The sequence below is a fragment of the Zonotrichia leucophrys genome, chromosome 9 (assembly GCF_028769735.1).
Source record: "Zonotrichia leucophrys gambelii isolate GWCS_2022_RI chromosome 9, RI_Zleu_2.0, whole genome shotgun sequence".
NCBI lineage: Eukaryota > Metazoa > Chordata > Aves > Passeriformes > Passerellidae > Zonotrichia > Zonotrichia leucophrys.
This window is the reverse complement of record NC_088179.1, coordinates 13,233,354-13,260,144: the sequence shown is the minus strand read 5'-3', so window position 1 is coordinate 13,260,144 and position 26,791 is coordinate 13,233,354. Positions and strand designations below refer to the sequence as shown.

Genomic DNA, 26,791 nt, shown 5'->3' with positions numbered 1-26,791 from the left:
AGTAATATAATACAACTTTCAAGGAAAATTGGTTTTCATTTTCAAGAGATTGAATTCAAGATGTTTCAAGCAGATGAGCCAAGCCAGCCCACCTACTCCTGGCAGAAGTTGCACTGCTGCCAGGGCAGAGTGAAGGATGAGAGCAGGGTTCCTTTTCCTCTCAGACTCACAGATTTAAGTATCCCAAAAATAGTCCCAGGCAAGCAAGAATGTAATAGTTTCCATAAGTAACTTTCTGTGTATACCTGGGCTTTTAAGCTAGCTGAAGTCACTGATTAAAGGTGTTGCCCTAGAACTTAGGGAATTCCACATTATATAGAAAAAAATGACAAATTTTCCACATTCACCTAGTTCCCCTATCTTCTTTATCTAATCTTAAAAGGTTGCCATCCAAACTACAGATTTTACTTTAAAAGACCCACTTAGCAGAAACAGGCATGATTTTGTAATTTAACACATCTATGTCAGTTTAGAATTTCAGCAAAATAAACAAACTTGCTGCAGCTATAATCAAAACCAGATTCTACTTCTATACTTAAGTGCTCATTATTTTGGAAAACTTTCTGCAGCAAAAATAATTGAGATTTGTTTGTATAGAATAAACCCTCAGCCTGTGAGGCAAAGAGAAACAAAAGGAAAGCAAAGGTTTTGAATTACAGTTTAGAGCAAATCTAGCTGCAAGGACACCATAGTTGTGAAGCCATTTTCCCAGAAGAATCACTCAAGCAGACACAATTTCTAAAGCTGAATTGATTTTTGTCTACGTTGAGAGATGCTGAAACTGTTCCCAGTTACTCCAAATACATCTGCATCCCAGGAACTGCTCACACTGTGAACATACAAATTCCAGGAGGCAAACAGCCTGCAGCTCAAAGCACACACAAGGAACTGGCCTACTGCAGTAGTGGCTGCCAGCTGCCCGCACCATTTAGTGCCAGTACAAATAATCCTGTGGGGAATAATTCACACCACTTTTTAAACATCAAAATGACCTTAGTGTTTAAAAAGCTGGAGTTCAGAATTGACCACTGACCACCATGTTTGTGAACATGCCCAGGCTGACAGGCTCCACTTCATTTTACAACTCATAATGCAATTTATAGAGAAGTTAATTAAGCTTTAAATAACTGACTGGACTGTCACAAATCAAGATGATAATGTCTAATATAAAACCAGCTTAATTGTAAACAGCTGTTCTGTTTTTGATCATAGGAGAAGCTCAGACTCATTTGGGAGCCCCCCAGCCTTCACACCATCTGAGTTGCAATAATCCTGTTTTGCTGTAGTTGTGGATAAGTATGAAGCAGATGAATTTTAAGTATCAAAAGAAAATTTACTACTGTATTTCAGAATTCAAAGCAGCATGACAAAGAACACCTCTCAACACCATATGGGAGATTTTCACTAAAAAGATAAAGAATAATTAAGTTCTTGACTCCCCTTACAGCACAATCCCAAGCTCTGAGGCATCTAGACAAACTGAATACAACCCAAAGCATACAGATAAAATTGCAGAAATACCCAACGTCCTGTATCAGAATTATTCAGGTAATTTGCATTTCCTAGGCTAGATTACAGGTTTTACTTTATCTATATAAGAAACTGCAGCATATCTAACTCATGAAACATTTGGCTAAGTATCAGGTATTGTTCATAATTAATGTTCAACTTGAAAATTAAACTGTGTCACTGCAGCAAGGGCACTGAATACCAGAGCATTAAAGCAATAGGAATGCATCAATTAATTTTCCTCAGATTTTATTAAAAAAGAAATTATTTGCAGATAAAGTTCTTCCTTTTTTCCCTGAATCTCCACAGCTTCCAAGAAGCTTACACAAAGAACTTCTAACATTGTAAAGGACATGTCTCTAACCATATGTAACAAATGGTTTTGAAAAGCTTTCATTGCTGTCCTTACCTGAAGAACATAATCCAGAGCTATGTGTCGAAAACATTTCCGAGTTGCAGTCAAAATATTGGTGGCTTCCTCTACCTCGTGCTGCTTATTCCTTTGAACTTGGGCATTTTTCACCAGAGCATTCTCCTTTTCTTCACTCACTTTTTCAAATTGTTTCTTTGCATCTTTAAATTTCCTAATATCTCTATGGAAAAAGGAAATATGGATGACAAATAAATTCCAAAGCATGAAAAAGAGTTTTTCACCAGACAGATTTTTTTCACCAGACACCAGACAGACCAAGCTTGGGACTGCTATAGTTGGTGTCTATTTCAAATTTTATATTCTTCAACACATGCTTGGGTCAAACAGAAATCCACAAATTATGACAGAAGCTTCTTGTCTTTCTTTTCCAGGGAAAGGACAAAATTGAAATGTAACCGAACACATCTAATGCCTACTGGGGAAAAGCTTTGTCCCCCAAGCTTAGACAATTACAATATGTAATTAGATCAGTAATTCATCCTGTTGCAACATTTCTGCAGCTGGATCTAAAGCCTCAGTGACTCGGGGTGATTTTTGACAAAGCCTTAATATACACTTCTCAATTTATGGGTGGCAATTTACTTACCCACTCAAATCAGATTTTTAAAATTCCATTTTATGTATAATTTTCCCATTACAAGTGCAAATTAACTTACTCTTTAACGAAAGTCTGAAGCTGTGTTTTAATTGATCTTTGGATCTGGTCAAACAGAATCTGAAAGAAAACATTATTATGTAGGTAACTTGGAGGTATTCATACCTTCTGATTTCAGAAATACCAATGTTAATTATGCAGGATTACACGAGAATGTAATTATTAAACCACTGTGTCTCTAATACCAAAATATAAATCCCTTCACAGTAGTTCTGAAATAAATAAAAGATGAGGAAGAAAATCAGGAAAATAACTCAAACCAAGCATCTTTTGCTGCTCTTTTCTTAAAGACTGTGGTTATAAGGAGACATAAGAGCTTCTGGCATCTTATTCTCTCATCCTGACATGCCTAGTTTCATATAAGTTTATTTATGTTAATTGTACAGTTATGTTCCTGAAGAAACAACTTTGAATGTTAAGGAGCCATTTTTTTTTCTTAGACTTTCACAATTTATCAACAACTAAAAGACAAATGAAACCATAGAAAGAACATGCTCTTAACTTCTGGCAAAAACCCCAAAACCATGGATTGAAATTAATGCTGAAAATGCAGCATACATGAGTATTCAGTACCATCTCCTTTACATCAATGTTTGTAAAAAACCACCCACTGTTGCACTACTAAAAGGAATGGCTGATTCTTTTTAAGAATAAGTGATCTAAGCAATGGTTCCAAAATATCTTGTGATTTGGGAAGGCTGAAGGCACAAAATATAATAAATTCATTTGAATTGTAAAGTCTAAGATATTTGTTAAGTTTTTAAGGCCAAAGCACACCTGGATGTGAGATAGTTTGAATGTGCTCTTATGACCCAAAAAATTCTAACTGGAAAATGAAAACACACATTCCTTCAGCTTCACATCTGCCCTGTGAGTTTTAGGATGGAATGGAACTGGTCAATGACTACTGGATAAATCCTTTTGTCACTTATTGTGCAGACAAAAAATGTTGCCTCAATTTTCAACCCTTTTACACCTCCAATTCTGCATAACAGAAATACACAAGGCAGCATCACAAAAATAAAGCTGGCCCAGTTTAACAGAATCTCTCATAAAAGCTAAAAATCTTGAAATATTAAAGAATTTTCTTGAAAAGGCAAGCCAAAACCTCAAAGTTTAAGGTCAAAAAATGTTTTCTTTAAATGTTCTCAGATTCTTTATTAAGATTTGGAAATGGGAAGCTATGTAATGCCAAATACTGACAGAAAACCTTTACCAGCTCATCTCTCTTTTCTAGAAACACTGAAGGGAAACACGACTGAGTTAAAGCCACTCATTAGCAGTGGTACCGTACCTTGCATCCAGTCTCCATGCTAGGAGCTTTTCAGGACCAAAGCAACCTGCTCCAACCTCATATCTGACCCTGATTTAGGCAGGCAGTCAAACCATCCACACCTCCTGAGGACCCTTCCAACCAGAATTGTACCTACCAGTAGCACGTGGAAGAACCTGTTTGTATTCCCACTCTGGGAAACCAGAAAAGCAGACAACTAGAATAAAGAACTTCTTGACAAACTGGAAGTCAGGCTGGGACTACTCCCACTGCTGACATTTAAGCTTGCCAGTGCCTGGGGAGTGCACCAATCAAGATCAATACCAAAAGATAAAACCAGATGGGAACTCAAATGTTTAGAGGACTCCCAGAAATATGAGCCTTGCATTCTGCTTACAGTAATGAAGAGAAAAAATGTGCTGGGCAGAAAAACACATAGACATCATTTCCCTAAAAAAAACCAGAAAGAAGTGCCCAGACCATGATGTAAATCTGATTAGATTTACAGCCTTGTCAACATACTACCTTTCATACACTGCAAGTCTAAGAAAGCTGCTATTTGCCATAAGCTGTCACAGCTACTCCCCCACTGCTGAATCAGTGAAGATGCTGCATTAGGCTGGTCCCTGGCCTTATTTGTAGCAAAGCCTCACATGAAAAAACTGACAGTCATCCAGAACTCAGTAGGAGCATCTCCTGCCCCTTCCATCCTTCCTTTCCTCTTTCTTCCTCTAGCTTCTCCCTCCTGCTGGCTCTGTCACCTTGGTCAGCAACAGACCTGCCACTCTGAGCCAGGAAGCCCTGTTGAACTCAGCAGATTCACAAAAAAGCAATGCAGGACCTCAACATGTCTGGCAAAGCAATTGTGCCTCACTCCTGATGTTTGTGTCTTTGGTAAAAGCCACTTTGTTCTCACTATGCCTGAGCACAGTAAGGGCATGGAGGGGAAAAAAAAAGCAGGGCAGAAGCCAGATGGGTCCTACTTAGATCTGACAAGAAATCTTCTTCAATATGGTTTGTTCTCTGCTTTCTGCCTCCAAACTGCCCAAAAGGAACAGCTGTCCTATGCCAGATTTTACCAAAGCAGTGCAAGCCACCATCACGCAGAATAACAGCAGCAGTAACACAGGACCTGTGTCAGAGGTGTCCAAAAGAACAAACCACAGATGAAAGACAGGGCTGAGAGGGATTCCAGCAGCAAGATGTGTGATGAAGAGGGACAGCCTGGGCTCATCTGCTCCATCTACTCTGCAGAAATCACTGACATGAAAGTAACATTGCTCCAGAACTGCTGCTTTGAACCTTGGCCCTCCCTTCTCACTGTTCACTTACTCCCTTCTTTACAGTCTTAGATTAGGTGTAGATATGTACACTCTGCATAATGGAAAGAAAATCAATCACAAAGCTATTAACCTGCTTTGCTTTGCTTCCCTTTCATTCTAAAAGCATGCATTTAAAACAAAAAAAGCCTAATCAGGCACTTTTAGAAACCTAACTTGAAGCTAGCAAACTTCCAATTCCATTCTATCTTGTCAATTTTTAAACTCCCAGTGGTATGAAAACCCCACATTTTAAGTGTCCTGCACATTTTCAGCACTTTGGAGACACTTGAGATTGTTTCCAGCAATTTGCTGGGAAATTAACAAAGAGCAGTTGGGCCAATGAAAGAGGAAAAAACCAGAAGAACAAATTTCTGAATACAAGACCAAACTCTTTAAAGGAAAAATAACAAATTAGTTTTAAACTTAGGGAAAGCTGAAGTTTCTGATTAACTCTGACTAAAATGCTAAAAATTACAATTAGTCTTAAATCCTAGCATTTTCTCCTTTCTCCACACTTACTTAAATCTGCTATCCCTCCAAAAAGAAAACTATAGGCAAATCATAGGTGCTTCATTTTGTGCATTATAAAGGAAAGGGGAGAAAGTAGCAACTATGGAAAATATGATCATTATTTCAGACCAGCAAAGGTATAAACTCATAGAATGTAACTGTTACCATCAGTTTGATTCAAAAAGATGAAACTATCCAGTATTTACTGTCTTAGAGCACCAAAGCTTACAAATTCCGAATGAAAAACAAGCCAAGATGGAAATCTGCAGAAAAGGGGATATTTATAAATACCTTGTAAACAAAACATTATTAAAATAGTTATTTAACACCACTTAAACCATTACTTTGCAAACACTAGCAACAAGAAAGGCATTAACTTTAATCTATTATCAAAAATAAGTGAAGATGAGCTATCAGTGCCATGTTGCAGCTAGAAATACTCACATTATGATAATTGATCATTTCCTGTAAGGTGTCAGAGAACTTCATCAAATTGGTCTGTAAAGAGAAAATAAAAGTGGTTTAAGTTAAGCCCTATCAAAAATACAGCACAAAAGCAACAGTTCAGAGGTTTACAGCTTTTCAGTTTTTACAACTTGGAAATTCATTTTCCTTACAGCACTATTATGAGACTAAAACCATTAGGCTAGAAGGAGAGCACAGCTGTAATGGCAAATAAATCTATTTAAAGATACAAGCATGAAAAATGTTACTTCTATCTACCTGTACATAAAGCACCAAACTGAAGAAAAGCAGGAAAAATTCAAATTGACTAAAGACATGGGAAACTCACATAATCTAAAACAGTAATTTACAGTATTTAATATGACACTAACAAATATTTTTCACATTTAATACTCTGACTCAAAAAAAACCCAGGTTAACGTGTTGCCATCACCAGTGCACACACTCATCTAACACATGTTCTGAAATTTGGCAGAGCCATGTCACTGCTGAAACTAAACAGCACAGACACCTGCAGGGCACCACAGCTGGGAAGCCCCCACTCTAAAAGAGATAGCAAAGAAAAAGGAGCAAAAAGGCAAATAATTCCATAAACTTCAACTACTTCTCTGGCCAACTGCTATGTTGTACCTTTTTAAAGTCATGTTTCTTTCCCTCCCCTTTCACCTCAAAGAACTTACCTCAACCAAGTTATCTTTACAGGAATATTGTGCAAGGTCTCGAATTCCATTCATGAACTGCTTGTTGGCTGTACAAAATGCTTTCCCAGTGTCAATCATTGCAATACAAAGCTTCACCAGCTAAAATGAATATATAAATAGAGAGAAAGCAGAAGGCTTATTTTGATATGGTTTTTACACCATCATATAAACATGAAAACACTGAGCTTAGTTAAGGCTACAAAATAAAAATTTCCAAAGTTACATTCTCACCCTCAGATTCTATGAAAAGCTTTCTACTGTGTAGTAACAGCTATGAAAATACTACTCTAGGTCATTAGATATGCTATTGGGAAAACTACCACTCTATAAACTTTTAAAATTAGTTTTCACTGGCTTTACTTTTAACTGACATGTTGCACATATTTCAAGAGAGTTTTACACAGGCAAAAAGTACAGCAGCCAAAACATAACCCAAAAAAATGATGAGGTTATTGTGGTTTCTGAGGAAAAACACCACAAAACAAACAAAAACTAAACCCACACGAGTTGTTTCATCCTGAGACACTCAGAATACAGGAAGAGGAAAGCCAAAGGCTCTGTGCACAAAGCACAGCTGGAGAGCCATGGTTACATCTCAGGAGGTGAAATCAATCGTGTTTCCACTCACAGACTAATCTCTGATGGCTTTCACCCTACCACTCATGCTTCAGTCAGCACCTCAGGCCCCATGGAACTGCAGTCTGATAAGAAGGTCTCAGTATCTGGTGATGGATGTTTTCCCACTTGAACCATTTATGCACTGAGCCATTAATGTAAGAACCAGGGGTTACTGCAATAATGCTCTCCTGAGATGGGTGCATTATGACTGAGCTTCTCCACCCTAAGCCAAGCTGAGAATAAAACCAGAAGACTGAACTTTCATCTCTGAAAGATCTTTCAAGGATGGTAAATAAATTATCACGAAAAGCAACACAGAAGCACTTGCTCCTATGTTGGAGCAAAGAAACCATCCAAGCATCCTTCCTGCCCTAGTTACCCAGTAATTTTTATGTTGACTCAGATCCTTAGGGAAAATGTAAAGCTAAGCATGATCTTCCACATTCTGATGAATGTCCAGGTTGCTTGAACAATGGACAGGAAAAAAACCCCACTATCAACATTAACCTTTTTCCTTTACCTTTGCTTATAAGTTCACAAGCCTGAACTGGGCTTGCTTTCTTCCAGAGAGCACAAAACTGCACACAATACAGCCCAAAGTCAAAATTGTGAGACAATAAAACCAAGTTTAGTATGAACAACTGATCAGAAAAAGTTACCAACCAAGCTTAGACAAATTATTACCCTCAGGCCATACTTGCTTTAGCTCACCCAAGAAGCTTGGCTTTCAACTTTAGTATTGTACTACAAGGCCCAGAATAATGCCATTTAAGGAATATGAGAATTCTTTTTCCCAAAAACTTTCAGACTGGTGGAAAAGCCAAACTTGTAAGTTTGATTTTTCAGATCTTCTAAATACTTACACTGGTAGATCTACCAAAAAAAGATTCCACACCCCTACAGTAAAAATGTGTGTTATACCCAAAAGTTTCACCAAGATTCACACCAAATCAAAATTACGGATCATGAATTTATTTTGCAAGAGCAAGTAGCTAGATTATTAGCTACTAAAAACTAGAAATACTATTACAAGTAGTAAAGAACAAGTCTTCAGGCTTGACGCCATATTTATTTGTCTCCAGCTTTCTGCAGCCTGCTCAACAGCTGCAGGAAAAAAAGGTTGTATTCAAAAAGGAGTTAGGGAGGTAAACAAATGACATCTGCCTGCCATGTGAAAACACAGATGAAAATAATTTTAAACATTTAGCACAAACGCAAAGGAAAGAAGACTTTATACAGATGAAAACCAAAAATAAGCTACTCTCAAAACACTAGCAAAGAAATAACAAGTTTCCAAAGGTAAAGAAACCAATAAATGGATATTAAGGAGTTGAAAAGATGCTACATATAATTTTTTATATACATGCACAAAGTATGACAAAGCGCAGGATGAATTTTACAGTAGTCAAGTCCTCCATACAACAGTGAAGGATATACATACATACAATATATATATACATACACACATATATATATATACGTATCTACATGTGTATATATATATGCGTATATTTATGCGTATATATATGGATACATACACATATATACACACGTGTAAATATATATATACACACATATATACACACACACACACCTGGCTGCTGTGGCCGAGATTACCAGTGACAAACAGCATGGATTTTAATCCTCCCACCCAGAGGGTACCCAGATGTCCCCAGTGCACGCCATTGTGCCCAGCAGGCTCTGGGTGCAGCAGTGAGCAAGCCCTGGCCTTTATCTCCCTGGGAGCTCCCGGGCCGAGTCCCAGGGGCTCAGCCAGGGCCGCTCAGGAGGGAATTGCCCAAGCGGGGCCCCCGCCCAGGGAGGAGCCAGTTCAGCTGCCCGGGGCTGCTCTGCTCCAGCCTGGCCTCCAGCTGGATCCCTTCCCTCTGCAGAGCAGGGTGCTTGGTCAGCCACTGACACTTGCCAGCTGGGAACTCAAAAACAAAACCGAAACACACTTGCTGATGTTTCTGAGACAAACATTAAAAGCTTACCTTGTCAAGTTTCAGTTCCAGCTCTGTCACATCTCCTTCTACCTCTTCTAAAGTTGCCCTGTGTGTATAAAAGCGGTTTTCCTTTAAAATTTTACACAAAAATACTCCGAGTCTGGGGAGAAGGGGCAGACATGCATGCATCTAACTCATTTACTGCCATCACAGTTTTACTTAAATTTCAGCATAGATTTTAAAGAACCACAAGAATTGCACGAAATTCGACAGTACAAAGAAAACTACATCACTGCTAAAATGTGGTCTATTGATAAAGATTTGAGATCAAATTTTATCAATTTTGATATCTGTCACACCAAAATAGGTTTCTTCTGTTCTTCTATAGACTTTGAAGCTAACAACAAAGGAAAGAAACTGAAAGGTTGAGGGAATTTTCTTAACTCTTTTGTGACCTCCTGGCTCAAACCTGCTAAATAGGGTAGCAATTTCATAAATAACCTTGCTATGAGATTAGGAAAAAATACAGCACTAGCCATGTGTCAACTACCCTGCAGGGAGTTCAGATGGCACACCTGATTAGATAATTTACCTCTGATCTACACTGGTCAAATCTTCTAGGCCAGTCAAATTTAACTTGCCAGTAAAAGCTGCTTTCATGGAGAATGCTAAAGAACAGGTTTTTGGGGTTTTTTGCCTTTTTTTTTTCTTCTAAGCTCATGTTTCTTTGGACACCTCCTTCCTTATTGCTACCTGAAAAAAACATGAGGCTGAGGATGGATGACTGTTTGACTCTTTGTTCAGAGTCCATGAACGCTGCTGCTTCATCAGGCCATTGCCTGGAGAGCCAAATGGGCTCATTTCTGGCAAGGAGAGCCCCTGGTGCCATCACAGGGTGCCCGTTCTTTCAGTCATTCCAGCTTAACTGCTCATGGAACCACACTGTTTACCAGTAGTAGCCTGCCTTGGGGAAAATAAAGTAATAGGAAGTTTTCTGAAATGCTTTTTGGAAAATTGGATCAGACATTTCATATTTCAGTCCTACAGAAAAACCCAGCTCTTCCTGGAAAATGTTATATAGGCAGGGAAGAATGATTTGGAGCAGGAATTTCTTAAGCCAACTTTATACCACTGAGGAGAGACTACACACAACCACAGCTTTACTGTCTCTTGCTAATTCCATTCCAGTTCACATGAGTACAAGCCAAGAACACAAAAAAAAAAAAAAAGACTGGATCAGGCCCCAAGTTCAGGAAAAGCAGTTTTTTTTTACAAGAACAGTTCTGAAAAATGCTGCCAATTGCTTGCAGATCTCAAACACTGAGCATGACATTCCCAGCTTTTGCAGATTTCACTACACATAGTTGCATTCCAATTCTCATATCTCAATGCATTCCCACAGTTATGTCCCAGGTTTTATATCCAAGCAATCCCTGTACCTACATTTTGGCTTCTCCCTCTTTGCTAGCTTCAGACCATGAAGGATTTCAGGCAACATTAATTTCTCTTTTACTTCCTTTATTTTCTTTCACAACTGATTCATTTCCATTTAAGTCTCTAGTTAATCTTGTTTCGGAAAGCATTAAAGAGAATTAAAAAAACCCAAAACCCAAAGGAAGGAAAAGCATCTCAATATTTAGACTTCAATTTTGTATTCGTTTGTTTATAATCACAGTACAACAAATTTTTATTTGTTTCTTTGGCATTAACATAAAAGCATGATTAAGAAGTTGTTTACAGAACTGCAGCAAGATCTGATAAGAGTATTATTTTTTGTGTCTTTAACTGAGTTCTAGCTCCACAGGACTTAATGAGCTAAAAGTCTAAGATTCAAAATGAACAGAGATAAAGGCAGTTAGAGCAGGCAGAATGAAGACAACACATCTGTTCAGTAATTAAACCTCTATTCCAAGAGGCAAATTTTAAGACAGAATAAGCTCAAATTTTAGAAGTACCAGCAGAACATTTAAAAACTGAAACAATGAAGGGTAGATCAAGCAAAAAGAAGTATAAAGCAAAGCAGATAGAAGTCAGAAATGTCACAGGCCCCTGAGGCACCAGGCTGGTTCTCTGGGCTATTTCCCACCACTGCCATATGATGGAGGGATGGCATATCTGGGCCCTACACCTGGATTTGGATTGAACAGCTGTAGGGTTCCAGCCAAACCCCACTTTAATTCTATGTTTCTTTGCATAGAAATGACTACTTTACTGTTTCCACCACATAAAATCTAGTAGAAGTTATTATCATGCAAACATATTTACAGGTATTAGTCCAAAACTGGATTACAGTCACAAAAACAATGGAGAGGACACCCTCAGACTATCAGAATACAGATATATACATCCAATTATGTACCCCCTAGCTACAAAAATTGTCTTCATGTTTTCATCCTGGGCTAGCAATACATGAAGAACAGCTGATCTGAGCTGTGCTATGTTAATGCTACCCTTGTTTTTCTTAATTTAATATTTTTTGAAGCCACAGAATGCATTTCTCTCTAAAACATCTGTGTCAGGCATAAAGTTCACAGAAAACTGCCATAATTCTGGGTAAATGTCATGTCCACAGCCAAGCCCCACTGTCCAGCTATAAACACAGGAAGTGGTGGTGAAACAGCTGAGGATCAAGTGCCAGACCTGACATGTAACAAAACTGCTGCTCCTCAGTGAAGTGGCAGCTGGGAGCAAGATCTGAGTCACAGTGATCTCAGCCAGAAGGCTCCAGCAATAGGAATGAGGATCAAATCAGGTCCAGTGCATGAGTCAAACATCTGTGGCTTCCCAAGATGTTCAAATACTGCATGGCAACACACAAAACCAGAACAGCTGCTTAAGGGTGGAGGACAACTTTTATAAATGAGCAGTCTCCCATACTCTCCACGCTCTGTAATGAGGACTCTCAGGAATGTGTTTCTTTCCTCTGCTGTGACTTCTCTCCTCCACCACCCCCTACAACACAGCTCAGTTTGCTAGATACAGCTTCCTGCACAGCTGCAGTGCAGGAGGAATACAGGAGATAATGGAAGAAAACTCAAGACCAAAGTTTGCAGCCTTTTAAAATGAGGATAACGTCACCAGTTACCCAGCCCAGTGTATGTGAAGGACAGCTGAACTCTGATATCCATCACAACGCTCTCTTTAAGTGATCAGTAAAATACTTTCTTCCTGGTTAAGGTACTACAGAAATCCCAGGAAGCAAAGAGAATGATGATGGATAAACTCTCCTCTAAAACAAAATGGGTCACTACACATTGCTGACCAGAACACCACACACACCATGGCCATGGACAGGGGTCTGCAGGGCCTGCTTGCTCCCACAGAACAGTGGTGATCATCAAATTTAGCTCCTCTTCAAACAAAGTCTAATTGCCATTGAAGCCACACCCTGCCTTTAGTCTTTTGCTCATTCATTCATCATATTCTATATTGCATTTTCAGATTGTTTTCCTGAAAATGTGGAGGCTGGAATCAGTGGTCACTCTAAATCAGGTGCTGAAAAACAACAAACTGGAGAGGTCAAAGGTGCTATGGGCAACTAACGAATAATTATTAATTCTAGAAATAATACATCACTATAAAAATATTCAGAATGATAAAAGCCCAACAATAAAATATTTTCCAATAGTGTGTGTTTATATTTTTTATTTTAATTGAGAAAAGTTTTGATTCATTTATTGAATATACTTTCAGAAGAACAGGAACATGTCACAAAATCAATTGCTATTCATTCTGGGGCTTTTGAATACATTAATATCTTTGGACTCATGAAATGGAAATGGATTTTTACCACTGCAGTTTCAATGGAATTACTGCTAAAGTCTTGTCCTCAAATCTTAGAAAGACACAGCTCTCTTCCTTGCACATATTCTGTGCAGAACAGCTCCTTAATGCACAACTTACACTTCACTAGAGATGACATCCTTTCAGCCAACATCCACTACACCTTCCAGACAGATTGAAAAAGAAAAGGTACTACTGAGTGTGAAAACCTGGAAATGAGATGCATAATTGCAAGATAAGAATATGAACCTGATGATTTACATGAATGTCTCCTCCTCTATGCCAGAGCCTATCAGGTGACAGGCAGCAAAAAGGACAGCAGGCATTAATCAGAGGATATACTGTGACCTGTAGTGTGATGGAAAGGCAAATTAAAATGCAGTTGTACCACAGAAAACATTACACTTGCTCAGCAGCTTGGTCTGGTTTGTCTTTGCCTCCCTTTCCTCCCACAGCAGCTGCACCTTGGGATCACCCTTCAGGTGCAAAGCAACTGCTCCCAGGTGAGCTCAGAAACAGCCCCAGGCAGCTGAGGGCAGCCTCAGGCCAGGGGAGCACCCAGCCCTGTGGCTAATGGCACTGGACAGTGCCACTTGTCACTGCTCACCAAGGGCCATTGGCTGCTCCCTGTCCACCAGCACAGCTGCACAGGGCTGCTCCTTTCCAGAGCAAGCCTTCCCATTTGTCTGGGTTACACTCAAGGAGCTTTCTCCCTGTGCCTTCCCTACCTGCTGAGGTCCTGCTGGGTGGCAGAGCTACCCTCCAATCACTGTCTACTCCATTTCATTTCCTTCATATATTACAAAGGTGCCCAGAGGCCTGTTAACCAGCTTGCCAAGAAGGAATACAGTTGGTACATGTGTCATGGCATCAGACACCAGAGACTAAAAAAGAAACATGACATTACTGAGGAACAAAGAAGGCATACATGGAACAATAAGGCCTAATAACTTTGGATAACAGCGTGGACAGATGCAAGTAGAGTTTTACAACTTATGAGATGTGTCATAACCATAAATATCTGAAGATCTGAAGAAAGAACACTGTTGCAGCCTGTCACAGAGCCCATTGAAGTCCTGGTTTGGCACTGCAGAGTTTTTTCCCCACTGGCATAGAGCCCCTCCATACTGAGGAACAGATGATGAACTCTCCTGACACACTAAGATAAAATTCTTCATTCATGCTAGTAATCCCTTCATTATTAATTCTTTAGTCATTGCCACACAACATTTAATCAATAGCTTGGAAAAACTTCTGTGTGCCCTACATGAACAGTAGGGATTTTAATCAGAAAGTTGAACCCCCACCTTGAAATCCTAGAAATTTTCTATGAGCCTGGGGGACTGAAATATGGAAATACATTTCCTGAACAGAAGATTATGATGTTGATGAATAAGCCAAGTTTTCAGGTACATAGCAAACACTGTCTGCATTTCAAATTTCCCCAGAGACACGGGAATCAAGTCCTCAATATTAACAGGATCATTCCTCTACTTCTCTCAAGTAAGACTGAGAAAATAATAACATGAAATAAAGCAAGGGTATTTATTGAATTCATAAAATTGTTAAAGCAAAGGTCTGCTTGTAGCTATCACTGCACCTACAAGGTTTAGTTCCTCCTCAATAATTCATATGGTCTAATATAACAAGTAGGACAAATCCTTTAAAGATGTACACTTCACTTAATTTGTTCTTTACTGCTAGACTACACACAGCTCAAAGATAATGAACATTATAAACAAATCAGTCTTCAAAAAGGAACAAGTTCTACTGCCCTTAACACACACCTCTGGAAGCCAAACTCATTACCACTAAGCTTGCACTAGCATTTAACAGTCTGTATGACCCAGTCTATCACACAGACTAAAAGGACTTCTGTGCTACCTGTTTAAATTTTTCAACTTTTCCTCTCAATACTATTTTACAGTAAATTGCCAGAAATGCCTAACAGTGCTATTTTCCCACTGGTTTCCCCTAATATTTCTCTCCTAAGCTTCTTCTATCCCAGGAGAGCCTGACAGTAAGCCTAAGCAGGAAATCAGCAACCTGTTTGCTCCACAAAGAGTCTGAGAGGCAGGATTTTCTTATCTTTCAACTTCAGTGTTGTGTTCATCAGAAGACAGCTGTTAACAAGATGGGGGCACAATGGTGACCATGAAATGTTCATGGAAAAGAAGTAGATTATACTGCAAGTTGGGAAGAGTGCAGCATATCTCAATACATGTCCAGCACAGCTCTTGACTAGTGATTCCAACATCTAGGATTGGGCCAAAAACTTTTTAGGAGGACCTACTACCAGACAAGGAAGTAGGACTACAGTATCAAGATCTTGCAAAAAAAAAAAAAAAAAAAAAAAAAAAAAAAAAAAAAAGGGCAGCAGAAAGGAGCTCAAGGAACTGATGGTGGACAGAAGCCTTGCTGCTGAAAAGTTGCCAACATCACAGAGCTGCTTTAATCTTTTAAATCTCAGCAACCACCCAGGATCTTGAACACAGAAGCAGCAGATGGAATGAAGGATTTCAACATTTGAAAACTCAAGTATGTAGTAAGGTCAGGAAGTGGAAGCATAAATATAACCATCAAGCAATCAACTGCAAAAGATACAAGATAGGACATCTAACAAACACACCCTGTTAGCCTCAAGATCTGGAGTTATCAGTCAGATGCTAAGAAGTCCTGTCAACTTTGCTTAAAAAAGCTGTAAGTAATAACAGTCTGAAGAACAGTGAAGACACTAATTTGGAAAGATTTGGAAAGATACCCCTTATGTACCTCACCTGCAGCCAGTGCAGAATGGGTAAACACCAGTGCATAGCCCCAGCACAGCACTGCCAGGATCAATACTCAGAACTGATCCAGCAGCACCCAAGCACCAACACAGGAAACCCCAAGTCAAGTGCAGGCAGCCAAGGGTCTGAGTGCTGTGCCATTAAACAAAAATACACCACATGATCTCAACAGGAATCCTGGGTTTGCTTCCATTTCAGAAAAATTAGGTAACATCTGCCCCTTTCTTTTTGTAGCTCCCTTAGTTGCTGATTTAAACCTTACACCCTAATTAGAGGAGCTCTGCTGGGTACAAAGCAGCATAAGCTGGCAAAGTCTGTGTAACCAGAGCTCACCACGTTTCACAAGAGCTGAGCACCATTAGCTGTCTACAATTCCACTTTTATCAGGTGGATCTTCTTTACTGAAACCTGAGGGAAGGTTCAGATTTGCTATGAAGACTAAGTCCTCAGCAAGTATTTACCCTTTTTGTCCATTTCAGAAGTTGAATATTTCAGTACAAGTGCTCTATTTGACAGAGAGAAGGCTGCAGCTTTATTGTAATACACAAATTCTGAACCTGATCTTTATTTAGCTATTAGGTGAATATACATATATGGATCTCCCACTCAGTAACCTAAAGTGCATTTTACATGTAAATTAAGAGTTTTATTGTGCAGTTTTATTGTTCCTACATACTGCAAAAAGCAGTTTGTTTGCCCTTTATGCCTTCACATGGAAGCAGCCAGTCAAATTAATCCAATCTCAAACCAAGAGAATGGATGGGCACTAGAGCAGGACAATAGAGAAATATAGTTTTTCCTCAAACTTACTGTTCTGAAATTTGGAAAGGCCAGTTGCCTTTCCTCCTCATCTCTTTCAAATGATGATAAACTATTAAAAAAAAAAAAGCAATTGGAACTTTATAATATAAAAACTACAAAATGCATGCGGTACACCCACAGCCCTGGAACTTCTCTGGGTACATTTAGTATCTTTTCTCCCACTACTTTTAGTCATCAAGAGATTTTAAAGACCTTGGGATTTCATTCATCTATCAAAGCTAACTGCAGGTAAGCTGTTTTTCAACCAAACAGAAGCTTACCTATCCTTTAATTAATACATGTTAAAGGTTTTTCATTTCAAATCAACTGCAAATATTTTCAAACAAAATCTTGCAAGATTGATATTTACAATTCAGTGGATATTTTGTAATAGTAGGCACATTCAATGCTTCCCCTTGACATTTTTCATCATTCTTTTAGGGATAAATCAAGTAGGATAGAATAAATAGGCAGATACATTCTTCACAATCAGACACTAGACAAAAGAAATGAAGTTAAATGAGTACTTTGAAAAATCATTCTCCACAAACTGGAGATTCTTCTGAAGAATAATCCTGTAGTTTCTTTTGAGGAATAATCCCACAGAGTAGGTGTGTAAATGTGTGTAGTCTTTTTAAACAGAGTCCAACTTAGTAACACACAAATTCAGCCAGAAGCTGCATCCTCAATGAAACACCAGATTCCTCAGTGGTCTTGAACAGTTTTTATCCTTAACAGCAGCCCTGTCTGGCCAAGCCAAAGCAATTGTTCTCTAACTGCTGTGCCTTATCTGATCAAACCCTGGTATCTATGCACAGATACCCAAATCAGTCAGCTAAAGCGCCTTGGGAATGACAGAGCAGAAACATGTGATGTCCAGGGCACAGGTCACCTTATCCTGACACATATGGCTAAAACACATCAAGAGCTCCTTGGGATCAAATCTTAATGAAGATCAATAGTTGTAAGGAGCCTAAGCCTAAGAGCTGGCTTAAGAGGAGGGGTGGTACACAGCACATGAGATGCATTCTCCTTTTCCTGTTTAAGGAAGGGGCCTGGCTCATTATTTACTAAACACTTTCTATAGATAGGAACTCCAACTTACATGGTACATGAAGTCTAGGAAAGATAGAAGCTACATTTCCAGTTGGCCTGTGAGGCTTCTCAGTGCCTTTTGCTAGTGCCAGTGAAGAACACAAGGCCCAACACTGCTGCACCTACATGACTTTTCTTCTTCATCTATGAGTTCTTATTTGGGTTACCTTAACCCAAAAGTTATAATAACAACAGCATGTTTTATAGAACCAATAGGATTGTTATAACACCACATGTTCTTTACATTGAAATTTATCACAAGAATCCAGTCAAATGCTGAGTCTGATTACTTACACAAAGTACTCAAAAAAAAAAAAAAAACCAACAACCCAAACCCCACACAAACAACACCTTTTTATGCCAAAAATTATCAACATTCAGAGCCCCATTAGTGCCCACTGACCAGTGGCTTGGGCAGCAAGGGAGTCAGTGGGGATCTGGAATCTAAGGAGGCATCAGAGGGTGGGACAGGACTTGCAGCACAGAGTGACAGCAGCCACCAGCTCTGTGCCAAGGACAGGATCCCTGTGTGACCACAGCACAGGCACAGAGGGGGCTCAGTGCCTCCCTGGGTGGAGCCCACAGGAGCAGAAACCCAAACCCCATCTCCCAGGTCACATTCCACACCTCTTTTTTGACAGACAGAAGGGATGACATTCCTGGTCAGAACTCTGAACAGAAGACACTTTCCCTTTGTTCCAAAGGATTGAATTCAAGTTTCCATCTACAATGTAATTCTGAATATCAGGACACTAAAATCTGTTAAGTGATCTCTGGCATTACATAAGTTACACATATTTTTAATAGTAACTACAAGATCACTAAAAATTGAAGACTAGAATATTTCAAATGCACAGAAATGTGTGTTTGATATGCATGTGTTCCTACTTAACAATTGGCACACAGAAAGATGGAAATCTGCAATTGTCTTGCATAGAATATGGTTTTTTAAATTTCAGCAGACTGAAGACATTTCACTACATGTGACTACTTCAATTCTTTTGTAATATATCCAACTTAGAAACTTCAAAATCACACCATGCAAATTCCCACTAGCTCTGCTTTATGTTTATCAAGACAACACCATAGGCAGGGGTCTTCCTTTAACAACTGTTGCTGAAGGTAGATCACAAACTAACTAAATGAAAAGGCAGTTTGTGCACATGCACCTACTGTTAGATTCCTGTCCAGAAGCACAATACAACTATTTCAATGTCCATTAATATTGAAATGTGAACTATAAAAATTATCCAAGGGTATTGTGCCTGAATACTGCAGTCTTGAAATATCAAATAGATAACTTCAACCATCAAAAAGGAATCCTGATTTCCAGAAAGACTCATGCCACTAGTAGGCCACTTAAACAATAAGTTTACCAGAGATTTTCTCTGTTCAAAATCTCCTGTCATTCATAAAAGGAACTTGAAGGAACTATTTTGCAACAAATTGTTTTCTTAGTCTATCACTGTGTCTTGTCAATTTGAAAATGTATACATGAGATCACTCCATAAATTAGATTTCTCCTCACACAGTCAGTGCATCACAACAACAACTGACTTACTCTAGGTCCGAGGCCTGGCTGTTTCTAATATTCATAAAGCAAACATTAACCATAAAATCCTTATTCTGCCACATACTGAAAGGAATCCTCTTGAAAAGATTATCAGGAAGGCAAAACAATGCTTGAGTATACTGGACTGCTTAAGCTGTCCAGTTTATGGTCATAATGATAATATCTACTATTTCTCATGTTCATAATCTGATCTTTTAGTCATGTGAAAGAGTGACAACAAAATCAGGATTTACACTGCCTCACACAGAAGTATGGAAAACTCCTGCATGTACTGAAATAACATTACAGTTATTTATCCACACACTAATGTGCATGTCCTCCCCATGGTCTTCCATTGCAGACAGCAATTTCAGCCCTTACTTTTGTTACAAATCTGCCACTAGCAAAAGGCAAAGCACCTAAATCACTACCTAAACTCACAGGAATATCTAAATGCAAAACCAGCAGTATCTGCTCTCAGAGGTCACATATGCATTTCCACAGTTTAAAATTTCTACACATATTCTTAAAATGAATTCTGCAAGTACAACTGAAAGGCAAACAAAAAAAACCCCAACCAAACCCTGAATTACTCAGAATTTATTCTTCTATTTCCTGCCTATGTAAACACAACACTTCTGCATTTGCATCACCATGAGATACTAAACTGATTCAGGCAGTAAGGCCTGCATCAAGATTAAGGCAAAGGGTTCTGGTCTGTAAACAGTAATTTCTGTAGCCAATGGAAATTAGACGTTTTTCTTTCCTATTTTCTCCAAAACCAGGTTATAAGAACAGAGTTTGCTTTGGGAGATTTTCAGAATTATTTACTCTAATAAAAAGTTAGCAATAATTGAAGCCATATTGTTCACTGCACGAAGTAAGAATGGGGAAAATGCTGACTAAATAATGTGGTTCTGAGTGCAAGGTTGTCAAGAAGCTAAGCCTGAAAAGAGATCACAGGACGCTGCAAACATTGCTGAAATCAGCACATTTGCTATTCAGAGGCCAACAGTTTCACAGATATGTACAGTGAAAAAACAGAGCCACCAAAAAGTCCACCTAGCCCAAGACACAGTTTTCTATTTTATACTTGCTACCTTCCCAATGAATATTCTATTTACTGACCTTCTTTTACAGGGATTTTAACATTACTATTCCTCCCCTCCCAAAAAATATAAAACTGCCATCTCCATAACTTTGGTTCTTAATGTAATTACATGAGATGTGCTTAGCCAACATAAAGGAGACACTCCAGGCTAAAGAACAAACCTCTTCAAATCTATATTTAAAACCTGAAAGGCCATAAGGACTTGTATAATTACAGTTCCATTGCACACACACATAAATAAGCTGTCCTCTAATTCTGCAAGTACTCATTAGAGATCAGTTGTACAGGCTTAATTAACATCAGTTCTTCAGCAAGCATCCTGCTGCTGCGCTAGAGCAATGTTATGAGAACGTGCAGATTTTGTCTCTACTTTCACTATAAGCTCCCTTCTCACTGTGGGGTTTTTTTAAACATTTCCAGATAAAAGTGTAAAAAGACCAAAACTGAGGAAGTTAACATTTTAAGTTCCTACTAGCAATTTGAGATAGAGTTAAGATTTTTTAGTTTGCTCTTGTTAATATAAATCACAATCAAACAATAAAGAAAAAGAATCACCCTTAATAACGCTATCCTTTGTTATTCATAACTGTGCCAGCCAACTTTTTGTTATTTTTAAAATGTAGGTGCACTAACCAAATGAAGACATCCTGATTTCAGGACATTTCTCTAATCTCCATTAGGAAGGATTGTTAACAATTTACGACTAAGTTTTTTCAGATATTTTCAGATATTTCAATGTGAAAGATTTTTCAGAGATATATTTGAGAGTGATCTTCAATGAACCTTCCTTATTCTTGAAAAATTTCCCTCAAAAAAATGCTCTGACATTGCACACTGTGCTCAAATACATCCCCCTTTCTTTAGGCCAATCATTTCCTTAATGTACATTTGAAAGGCATAGTTACAAACTTAAAAATAAATCCATTGACTAGAGCCTGAGTAGAACAGGACAGTCACTGCAATCCCCACAGAAGTGCAGAATTAGAAACCTAGCATCAGTTGAACTAAGTTTAACTCCAGCAGAGTCCCAGCAGCACGGACAGGGATGTTGTACACGTGTAAGTTACTGACACCCCTCCTAGACTGTCCTGCAGGGGACAAAAAGACACTTCTGCAGTCTCATACAGGAAATTATCAACGCTAACAACCACGTAAGTATGAAATATGCTAAATGCAAACTCCAAAGGAAATGCCTGGCAGCTTTTTCTTTTGACTTATTGTATCTTTTTTCCTATTCTTCTGCAATAGTTTCCATCCTCCCTTGCCAAGCACGTTACAAACTTGCTTTTCAGTCCCAAACACCAAGGGCAGAAAGCCCAGACCAAACATTTCTTTGGAAATTCGTTCTAAAACAGCTAGGTAAGTCTGAGCAAACCACATTTTGTACGCACAGTTCTTGGTCTCATTCCATTTCACACTGGCCATGTGGCTGAGCTCACCCCCAGGAGCAGCCCAGAGGTTTCAGTGGAGCCCCATCCACGCTGAACACCAGGCTTTGGTGCCCCTCACAGCAGGGCAGGAAGCAGCTGCCTCCAGCACCCTTCCCACTGCTCTCCTGATGGTCCTATCTTTACATTTTCTTCAGAAGGTAATAAGCAGACCAAAGCATATTTTTAGGCATCTTTGAGTTAGGCACTTCTGATAATTTCTCTGACTGCTGAACACAACATACTCCAAATAGGTTAAATAAGTTACTTTCTTATATTACTCATACTTTAAGTGACAAAATGTTTACCACTACTTGGGAAACAGATGCTTAGTGACAAACCATTGGTTACACAGTGCAAAAGAAGTGAGAAAATATACATCATAAATCTAGAAGGCCAGAAAGTGGCACAAGTGACCTCTTCAACCTGCATCTCCTGGATAAGCATGAGGGGCAGCTCAGCTGGCCCCACACAGACAGAGCAGGGCCAAAGGAGGAGAAGAAAGGCAGCACACAGCAGGGAAGCCCAGTGACCAGGCAGCCTCACACACAGGCTGCCCCCAGAGCAGGCTTCAGCTCAGGCAACATGGAACACTCCCCAGAGGAGTCCCTTTGAAGGGAATACACTACAACCACAGTTAGACCCAGAAACTACCCAAAAATACTTTTACTAAGAATGGTAATTGACAACAGTTTCATTTATATTTTGATCTACCTCATTCACCCATCATCTGTTCTGCAGCTGGGGTCTCAGGAAATGAATAGAAATTTAAATGCAAAAAAAATTTAAACTTTGGCAACAGTGACAGATAAGGACAAAGAAATGATCTCAAAAACACAGAGCTTTTTATTAAAGCCTGGATCAGCTGGAATGTTTTTGAAGAGAGTTCTACAATTCCACAGATTACAAGCAATTGAATTTTGCTTTTTCTATTATTTGCTGTTTATCAAAATTGTTAACTGCTACTTAGAGCAGCTGTATTTCCACATCACTTAAAATTGCTTCTCCTTTCTAGTAATTTAGTTCCAGTGATTCATGTGGTTGCTACAGTGATACCTCATTGAGAAAAAACATTCTATAGGTAGAAGAAGAAGAAATGAAAATGAAACAGCAAAGTAGAAGCCTGTTCCATTAAACTCTGAAACTTAAACTCTCATTGTTTAAAGGAGAAAGAATTATTTCACAATGCTATTTGCATATTTAAAACTACTGCAGGAATGCATGATTATGTACACAGAACTTGCCAGCACAGCTCAGTTCTTATTGTTCAAGGGCTGCTCCAAAACCCCTCCTCAGCCAACTTCTTCATTTGATGGGAAGTCACGGACACGAACTGCAAACACATTTCCTCAGCAGCTCTTTGGTGTGCCCATGTTTTGGGAGAGGGGATCATGACAGAAAAGCATGTGATTTCAGCAAGACAATTTTCAAAGCAAGTTTAGGAAAAAACCATGACTACACATTTGCATAAGTGTGCCTGAACTCGTAGCCTTTCCCATTACCTCAAAAATCAGTTTCTAAACATCAAGTCTCCAACTACAAACTGATTTGGCACATTCTAAGTTTACAAATCTAGTGATACAATAAGCCATTATTGCTTCAGGTTTTGTAATTCAGAGATTTCTTTATCATCTACTGGAGAGTGAAAAAAACCTGGTATGCCTTGCTATGAAATAACTCATCATACTTCTGATGTGAGTCTTTATAGCCATTATTATCTCATCACATATCAGCACCTCAACAGCTACAAACCACCATCCCTCCACAAGCACTTTAAGCAAGGAAACAGACCTCAGGTGTTGTGATTTGGGGCCCAATTAAATCTCAAAGCCAAGAAATATCAATATGAACTTCAGGAGAAATAGATAAGCAAGGAAAGCCATGTGGCTAAAGCTGCCTGTGGTAGCATGTTTTGAAAGATTTAAATAGTTCCCCATGAAAACAGGGATTCAGTGACTCAGGAACTCTGATTCACCCGTGCCCTCCCAGTTATCACCACAACCATAAGAAAGTAACCTGTGACATTTCTATTCATTCCATACCTCCCCACAGTTTTATTCAACAGCTCTGACAGGGATACTGACAGGAAGGACAGAGGCTACACCCTCCTGCTCAGCAAGGTCAGGAGAGAGCTGCAGCTCAGCTTTGCTACAAGAGCACAGAGCAAGAAGCTGCTTTATGTCCACACCACCCCCTGCAAGAACACAGGACTCTGTCATGACCTTGCTCTACATCAGTGTCTCTGCCATCCCTCCATAAAACCACTGCAGTAACCTTCATTCAGAAGGTTTCTACACTTTGGGTTGGGTAATTTATATGAATATTAAGAATAACCAAAATTATAACAGCAAATATTGATGACTAATAATGAAAGATATGGAACTTTTTCAGAAATACTACAGGAATTCTGCCTAGCAATTTTAACCATTTCCTATCAGTTAAAGGTTGGAAGGATGTTTTGATGGCATACACCATAAGGTTTTCTGCAATTTATTCAAAGGTAGTAGTATCAGACTGGGAAAAAGACCATGAGGTACTAGAAGACCCTAACAAGGGATTTGCTCCAGATTCTTTTCCTTGAAGGAAAGGAATCAAGAGGGGCAAAAGGAAAATGCTACAAAGTGAATTCAAATGAACTACTATGACTTACCTTGGAGAAACTGCATCACACTTCTGCTCACGAATTTTAGTCACAACTTCTTGTTTGCTCAAGTGTATTTAGCACTTTATTAGGTAAGAGTAACTAAAATAATGCAACTACTGGTATAGTTCTGTGGTAAAATTATGCTAATCTACAACTGCATTGCCACCAAATGGGATGGACCAACACTACATACAGTTGTCTCTGAATTTATATACACTAGCAAGCATGTCCAGCTCAGGACAAAGGCTTGTGAAACAGCTAAGCCAATGTAAAACTTACCTGCTGACCTAAGGGAGGTCTCACTCTCCACTGCCTTCCTCTAGCCTTGCTCCTGGCAGTGAAGTTTCCTCTCTCTACTCCCCATAAGCTTTAGTAGGTTTCACGCCCACTGAGAGGCTGACACAACTCACTAACCTGGCAGAGAACCATCCAGCCTCCTCTGCCAGGGCACCCGGCTCACTGAAGGATCCCACAACACACGTCACAGCCACCAAAAACCCGTGGGAGAGGCAGCCAGCGACAAACTGGCAGCAGAGGCAGGAGCAAAGGAGGGAAGAACAGGAACTCCAACTTCTGCCAAGGGTAAGCCATTCAACCAACCTTCCTTCTCCAACTTCCTCTACATCCCAGATACCACAGCATTGCTAAAGCTGATACAAAGCGGAGGCGTGAACATCCAGGCAGAGAGCAGAGGAAGAGCAGCACTATTTCCCTCAACATCCAGAGCTCACCACAGAGCCACGGGCTCTTGAGATATGAGCGCGGTGTGGGACAGGACACGCACAGCAGTGACACATCACGTCATGGAGCTGTTTGTGTCTCCAGCATCTAGCAGGGTAATACCAGGCACAGAAACTGGGTGAATGTAGGCACACACCAGCCACGCATCCCAAAGAGAGGCACAACTGTGTTGATTAGATACAACGGTGTAAAATACATATATAGAATGGGTAAAAACATAAGGGAAGACTGAGGGAAATGTTGCCTGACATAAGCAGAAATAACCCTACAGCAAGGATAGACAACTGGTCACTCGACTGGGGAAAAACAAAGGAGTGCGTGCTTTGCTCTGACAACAGGAAGTAAGACGATACTGAGCTTGTTTGCTACTGGCACCCCAACAGGGGCCACACCGAACCCGGACCATGGAACAGACTCAGGCAGGAGACGCTGGGAACTGAAGTGTGAGCACAACTCTGAAGAACCGAGGAGAGACCCCCACAGAGTTCACCCTCCTGAGCCCGAGTCTCAGCTGACATTGCTCGGCTGAGCAGCATTGCCTGCACCGCCACCATTCACCCCCATCTCGTCCAAGGCGTGACCCCAGCAGTGCTCAGTGCTCACTGCGCTGCCTCCGCAGGAGCCCAGCCCCGCACATTTCCCACTCAGCCCCGCACACGCTGCCCCTCTTCCCTGCACTTCCCACACCGCCCTCCCCTTCCTCCTCAGAGCCCCCACACCACGGCAGCACGCACACAGCCCCTGCCCGCCCCTCCACTGAGGGCCGGCTGCCCGCAGCTCGTCACACCTGTCACTCCCAGCGCCCGCACAGCCCGGCCCGCCCCGCACACCCCCGGCCCCGCTTCCTGTCCCCCGGCACGACCCCGGCCCGGCCCTTTCTCGGCGGCACCTGAAGCGCGGCGAGTCCTTCAGGCACTCCTCGAAGTCCACGGTCACCTTCATGGTGGCGGGGCGCGCCGCTGCCTCCGCTGCTGCGGCTGCTGGCGGTGGTGGCGCGGCGAACCCGGGGCGAGGCGAGACCGGGCCAGGGCCGGCGGGCGGGGCGGGACGGGGCGGAGCGGGGGCGGTGCTCGGGGCGGGGGCGGTGGCCGGAGCGCCCTGTGCCCGCCCCGCCCGGGCGCGACTGACGGCCCGGGCAGCCAGCAGCGACTGCCCGCGAGAGCGGGGGGCGCGCCGGCCAATCACAACGCGAGAGGGGAGGGCTCAGTAGGCAGAGCGCCCAATAAACGTGGCCGCTCGGAAGATGCAGCCAACCGCCGGCACCGCAGCGATTGCTCCCGCCCCAGCGAGCTCAGAGTGACAGCCGGGGCCGCCAATGGGCAGGCGGCCGCTCCAATCGGCAGCTGCAGCGCCGCGGCTGCCCGGATCGCTGCGGCCACAGCCCGGCCCGGCGTTCGCCGCCGTGACGCTGCATGG

General features: G+C 40.7%; 1 protein-coding gene across 6 annotated transcripts in view; it reads right to left on the bottom strand.

Annotated features, from left to right (window-relative positions):
* The window catches only part of ACAP2 (ArfGAP with coiled-coil, ankyrin repeat and PH domains 2), a 60,048-nt gene extending 33,633 nt beyond the window's left edge, over positions 1-26,415 (bottom strand). For all 6 annotated transcript variants that reach the window (XM_064720706.1, XM_064720704.1, XM_064720700.1 and 3 more), the window contains exons 1-6: positions 26,265-26,415; positions 9,481-9,538; positions 6,848-6,967; positions 6,147-6,200; positions 2,599-2,657; positions 1,919-2,102 (exon numbers count right to left, since the gene is read on the bottom strand). In XM_064720706.1, coding sequence (XP_064576776.1) covers positions 1,919-2,102; positions 2,599-2,657; positions 6,147-6,200; positions 6,848-6,967; positions 9,481-9,538; positions 26,265-26,317 — 528 coding nt within the window. In that variant the 5' untranslated portion in view covers positions 26,318-26,415. The remainder of the gene's footprint in view (positions 1-1,918; positions 2,103-2,598; positions 2,658-6,146; positions 6,201-6,847; positions 6,968-9,480; positions 9,539-26,264) is intronic.
* Positions 26,416-26,791: the final 376 nt, after the last annotated feature.